Source organism: Phytophthora sojae, assembly GCF_000149755.1.
Source record: "Phytophthora sojae unplaced genomic scaffold PHYSOscaffold_14, whole genome shotgun sequence".
Lineage (NCBI taxonomy): Eukaryota > Oomycota > Peronosporomycetes > Peronosporales > Peronosporaceae > Phytophthora > Phytophthora sojae.
The window spans coordinates 1,151,713-1,158,064 of record NW_009258128.1 but is presented as its reverse complement, the minus strand read 5'-3'; the positions used below and the strand labels follow the sequence as shown (position 1 = coordinate 1,158,064).

Below are 6,352 nucleotides of genomic sequence, written 5' to 3'. Positions count from 1 at the left end.
TGCCCTTTTACAGCCGGCGGCAAACACGGAAAATGTAGCGGGGTTGTACAGTTGTCACTGTTCGCATCGCCTGTCGACGATATTGGGCCGTAAGCATGTACGGTACCACCAACATTATTCCCGCCGTGTTCATACCAGTACCGTAAATGATGTTATACTTTGTATGGCAATGACTGAGTGAACAGCTCAATTAAGCTACCATGAAAATTATCTCCAAGAGCTGAGGCGACTGGAGACAGTGATAAACCAAGATGACTTAGTTACGCACCGTACCCGGCATACCCTGCTTGATCGGAACGCCATGCTTGCCTGAAATGGCCTGCTGGACCGGAACCGCCGTCTTGACCTGCTTGGTCTTGATGATGGGGTTAACCCACTTCAGCGCAGAGGACACACGCGAGTAGACGGTGGGGGCTCCCTCGTCGCCGCAGCCGTAGCCCCAGTTCACCAAGCCGATCAGCACGTCGTCCTTGTCGCCAGCGCCGTTCTCCTTGATCAGCGGACCACCCGTGTCAGCCACGCACGCGTCCTTGCCAGCGACGCCGCCAGCGCACACGTTGGTAGGGTTGATGACGTAGACCTGGCTACAGTCTTCGTTGCTCCAGACCTGGAGGTTGACTCCCTGCATCTCGTTCGAGGGGGAGCCGTTGGGGAAGCTGGTCCAGCCCCAGCCCATGGCCTTCGACCACATACCGGGCTTGATGTCCGAGTCATCGGCCTTGGGCAGCTTCACGGGGGCGAACTTGCTGGGCTTCTCCAGAGTCAGCAGCGCGAAATCGTACTCGCCGTTGCCGGTCTTGTTAAAGTCGGTGTGGTTCTGGGCCTGGATGACCTTGAGCTGCTCGCCGTCCTTCGTGCCGTTGACGTAGTGCGTGCCGACCGCGACAAAGTCGGGCTTGGCGTGCTTGGTGCACATGGTCGTGGTGAGCACGTGGGTGGGCGAGATGAGGGCGCCGCCGCAGTAGGTGTCACCGCCGGCGGTGGAGCGGATGCCAACCGAGTAGGTCTTCTGGCCGCTCGGGATGATGCTTCCGCCCAGGATGAGCTGGCGCGAGGTCGTGTCGGCGTCGGCAGAGGCGGCAGCGATGGCCATGGAGGCAGCGGCGATGGTGGCGGTAACCTTCATGGTGTCGGCTTCTGTTGGGCTTGGGAATGCGGTGTGCAGTGGGCGGTAAAATCCGAAGTGCTGCGACAGAATGCAACGTTCAATGGATATCGACTGGGATGAATACAAGACCTAGCCTACTCGACCGAAAGCAGCGGAAGCTGGGAATGCAGAAGCGAACTTGATGCATGCGCTGGTGAACAGATTGGGGCTCGTCACGTGGATTTGAAATCGTGTGGGGGTTGATCAAACTAAGCCATATGTATGTGGCTCAACACGACAAGATCGATTTAAGATCGGGCTCTGGCTCGAACAATCCAAACTAATTTTATGGGGGCTTGTATGATATTATCAGGGGCCCGTGATCCAAGTCCTGGATAGGCCTTCTTGTTCGTTGTGGATGGACAATTATTTCCTGGAACGAGTATTTTACCCGAAAATGGACATCATATTTCGTCATACGGGAAGCCATAGCGTACAGATTCGTCGGTGGCTACGAAGGACGATCTAAGGGCGCCTTTACCATATGATGCAAGTGACTTCGCACTGGTGCATCGAGATCACCTTTGTGAGATTTGTGACTGTTCGAGACACCAGCGGTGTCACAAGTCGACGACAAAACACCTGCAATCTTGCGGTGTGAACGAATGTATCCATTCAACACTCGCTCGGTTTCTCTGGCTGCTCCGCGGCGTCTTCGCAGGGTGGGTGGTTTGTCTTGCAAAAGCTTATTCCATATTCTTGTTCCCGAATACGCTTATAGGCGGGCTCTAAAGCTACGTAGATTTTTTGTGGAGAAACATTGATGAAGTTATAGGCAACTACCTGTGTTATAATCTTGGTCCGCTATAGCAACGTGCACAAAAGTACAAAAGAAATTAACACTGCAGCGACTCCAATAAGTACAGTACATGAAAACTGTATGCTGTATTTTATTTTAATAAAAAATAGCGTTGAAGCATTTATAAGCTTTTTTTGCAGTTACAGTATCGCGTTTCAATCAAGTCGAGGACGGTACGAAGTGGCTTAAGGTGCTGCAATGTTTATCTACATGCAATGTGTTGTATAGTGGTGGTTACAACGGGAACGCATGTGCTTATACTGTACAGTACCACTTACTCGGTAGGTACCATTATTATTATGGGGACCCGGGTGGAGGACCCGGGGGGTCTCGCAGTTCGAAGCTAGCTTGTACGGAGGCCCTTACAGGGAAACGATATACTCGGGCATCTCCTGCGCCTGCTTCGCAGCCGCAGCATCTGCATCTACTACTGTACAACCAAGTGTACCAAGTTTGATTGCTTATTTTCAAAGGCATTGCCGGTTCTCTCCAACGAAATGGTACTTCAACTCTTGGGTTTGACAAACCCAACGTGGTGATTCTACCTTCTCCTGCTCGTTGGATTAGGACTCCACGGATTTAGGTTTAACATTAGCTCTTTTGTAGTTAGTAGAACGGTTATCAACAACTAGCTAATCAACGTAATTTTATTCCTTCCTGCCTTCAAAACGTACGCTGATGCCCAGGCAGAATTCTATATTTCTTAGATTGTATGGCGGCGAAAAAACAGAAAAAATACGTGCATTCAAATATTTAGCGCTTCCAGGCTAACTGCCCAAACCGAATTTGCAGGGTAACCCGTGTATAAACACATGAACAATCGGAAAATATGCATGAAATCGTTATGGTGGCCCATGAAGATACCATAAACGACAGTAAACAAACCATAATTGCCTTAAAACAGTACTCCTGTGATATGTTATACTGGATAGGTTGCTGCAGGACATCGGTTACCGGCCGCTCACTGAACACGCTCTTATTGCGCGTTCTAGTCGAACTTTCCGAAGTCGATTAATTGAATCGATCGATCCAAATCGCCAGCAAACCACCCGAGATTTTGATTTGACTTGAGTTTACTATGTAGGCAACGAGAGCTATGCGAAGGCTGGGATAGCTAAAGGATTTTGTGTGAGGTATTGCCACGCGACAATTCTGGGAAAATTACGAAAAACAACAATTTACGTAGCTGGACCGACCTTCAAGTCGTCCACGAAGACTGTCATCTTGACGTCTTCCGACAGTGGGTTCCCCACCAGCGAGGCTGCCAACGTGCCCATCTCCTGTACGTACACGTACAGCTCGCGCTCCCCTTGATTGCAGGCAAGGAAGCGCGAGCGCTGGCGGAACTCGTTGTTCGCAGGGAGAAATGCGGCTCGAAGCTGCCCACACAGTTAAGCCCAGGATGTGAAACATCCAGGCGACATCGCTTCGCGCGTATACGCCCAAGTCTTGGCACGTCCGCCAAGATTGGAGAGCGCAAAGGCGACTCGAAGGTTCTCGGCTGAGATGAGACCTGCGCTCCTTGCGATCTCGGTCTCCCGGATCCAGAAGTGAAGGTTCTCACCTTCCTTCCCTTCGAACGGAAGCACAGCTAGCCGCAGAGGCTTAGGCTGCACCCGTTTTGGGCTCACGCATCTGAGCCAGCAGGTTTCCCTGCACATGAGCGATGAGCCCGCGTTCGTACTCGTCAAACGCGCTCACCCGCTCGACCTGCTCGGCTCGCCGCCGCCAAGCTCCGGAGGGCATCTCTTCCGAAGATGCCCGCCATCTTCCGCACCGACTCGAACTGCGAGTCAGTCAAGTGAGGAAACTCACTTCGGTCCATCGTGACTCACAGACCTGAGCCACCGAGGATTCAGGTAGACCAATCTACCCGCGTAGGCGTAGGATTGACTACGAGTGCTACCAAGTGTGACGGGGTCACACAGCACAATGCACAGAGGAAGTGCGTGTGGATATTACTATCCAGGTGAACAGCAGTTCACCAGTTCCCGGCACGGTTTGCTACAAAGGAGTAGGTTATAAGACTGACTGTATTTTGGTAGAGGTTAACTTGGTCGGAATACAAACTACAAGTTAACCATACAAAAGCCCACACAAACTCAAATGGTAACTACTGGTACCATGTACCATGTACTCGGGAGAGTGACACCCGTCACTCTTTATGTAATGGGTACACTTGATTGTACCCCGTTACACAAAGAGTAACTGTGCTCGAATATTAAGTGAACTTACGCACACCCACCAGGCGTAGGTGATAGTCTTGAACGTTCGGAACGGTGCGTAGTTAGATAAGTTGATAGATACTTCATGGATAGTAGATTCCGCTCACTGTAGCAACTCGCTCGGCACTAAGACAGCAAATATAGACCACAAGGGCGGGGGCTGCCATAGGAACCGAGCGCGTTGCTACGAGAAACGAAATCTGAGGGCAGTTCCAAAGAAAAAGTAATCCATTTCAATCAGTGCGAGACGCTGAGAGTTACAGACCCATTCGGAAATATCTCTACGCATTCTTCATAGATGCTTCAACTGAGCCCATGCTTACAGTTTGTACTGCATGTACATTTCGTATATCCCAAGCACACTACCAGCCCAATTCTCTAGTCGTTAATTCTGAACTAAACCCGTGGCGAACTTTTGAATGGTGGAGCTAAGTTGACTAGCTAAGCACGCCAACGTACTTTCACTTCTATGCTTTCAGTTCTGGCTGAAAGACCTCACAAGCAAGCGCAGCGAGCTACTACTTCGTTGTAGTTAAAACGGTGGAGTGTTGGACCGATTCATACAGCTTAATGTGTTGGTAGTTCTATTGAAAGCTGTAGGCTACATACAGCCTGTAGCCTTCACTACGCAAGGCACGTGCCGTTGACAATCGAGTCAATCCATGCGCGGGCACGGGAGATGCGCGAGTACACACCAGGAGCTCCCTCCGTTCCACACGGTGACGGACCCCAGCTCGATATCCCGATCAGCACGCCCTGCTTCTCCGACTCGACAATGAGTGGGCCCCCAGAATCCCTTTCACACGAATCCTTGTTCGCCACTCCACCGGCACAAACCTTCGACTCCTCCGTGCCCATTTTCTTCGCGCAGCGCTGGTCGTCCCACAGCGGAACGTCAACACCGCGAAGCTCGTACGACACGGAGCCGTTGTCCGCGGTGTACCCCCAGCCCAGCACAGTTGCCGTTTTGTTCACAGCAAAGTCCGAGTCATCGGCGGCAGCGAGTTTTGCGGGCGCGAAGGAGCTGGGCTTCTCCAGTTCCAGCAGGCAGTCGTTGGGGAAGAGGCCCCGGTCGTACTTGGGGTGGTTCATGATCGACACGACTCGGATTTGCTCGCCATCGCTTGATCCGTTGATGAAGTGCGAGCCCACAGACACCCAGCGGATGTCGTAGTTGCTGCTGCAGTGCGACGCGGTGATGACGTGGGTGGGCGAAACGAGGGTGCCTCCACAGAAGCTGTTGCCGTCGCGGGTGCTACGGATGCCAGCCACGTACGTCTTAGTGCCGGCCGGGACGATCTCTCCTCCAAGAACCAACTTGCGCTCGACGTTTTCATTGGCTTGGGCCGTGGATGCACAGGCCAGAACGAATCACGCGGCCGAAACGGTTGACGGGGTTTTCATCTCTCACCTGACGTTGGACGCGGTAAATTGCAGAATGACTAAGGTCTACGCTTTCGGATTAATTGCCACGTAAGGACGAATGGACAGCACCCTATGCGGGGCTGTAAAGTGAGAACGCATTGGAGACAGATGCTAACGTTGTTCAGATCTCTCCTCAATAGGCCATTTGGTTTCGAGCAAGTCCAATTACTGTACTAAAGTACTCTATCATTACAGCAGTTTGTCTTATCTATACTGTACACGATACATTTTGTTTGTGCTTGTACGTCCAATATTATATGGCTACGCGAACACGTACATTAATTATTCATTCATTTGTACGTCCATATGCTGCACGCGATCATCAATTTCACGCTATCGACGGCAGCTGTAACTTACAGCCTGTAAGCCAGAACGCACGGGTTTTCTGGATCCATGCAAACAACTTGCGCATTTCTGACGAAATTTACAGTCGCGTCCCCGTCGGTCGAGGAACGGCCTTAAAAATGAGGAAACGCTGCTGATTTCTGAGGAAAGCATATTCTGCTCGGAAAAATGAGTAAAACCTACAAATCGCTACTCCTGCGGTACGCGCTCTTGCAACCGCTGGTTTCTGAGGAAACGTTGCGACGCCAACCCAGCGATGCTTGGTGAGGCCTTAGAGAGGCTCCTTGACAACCGGAGCGAAGCGGAGTTCTGTCAGGGGACGGCGCAACTTCACGCGCCGGAGGAGTTGCGCTGCGAAGTAGGTTCTATCTCTATATGCGACCAGGATGCACACCGGAGCGTAGCGGAGGT

At 51.7% G+C, this 6,352-nt stretch overlaps 2 protein-coding genes across 2 annotated transcripts; both read right to left on the bottom strand.

Annotated features, from left to right (window-relative positions):
- Positions 1-256: 256 nt before the first annotated feature.
- Positions 257-1,126, bottom strand: PHYSODRAFT_532438 (glucanase inhibitor protein 2 trypsin-like protein; the record flags this gene model as incomplete). The annotated part of the gene is made up of 1 exon (XM_009540045.1): positions 257-1,126. One exon carries the CDS (start codon positions 1,124-1,126, stop codon positions 257-259), a length of 870 nt encoding a protein of 289 aa, XP_009538340.1.
- Positions 1,127-4,795: 3,669 nt separating this feature from the next.
- Positions 4,796-6,008, bottom strand: PHYSODRAFT_254463 (serine protease trypsin-like protein; the record flags this gene model as incomplete). The annotated part of the gene is made up of 2 exons (XM_009540044.1): positions 4,796-5,511; positions 5,954-6,008. 2 exons carry the CDS (start codon positions 6,006-6,008, stop codon positions 4,796-4,798), a joined length of 771 nt encoding a protein of 256 aa, XP_009538339.1.
- Between the last annotated feature and the right edge of the window lie 344 nt (positions 6,009-6,352).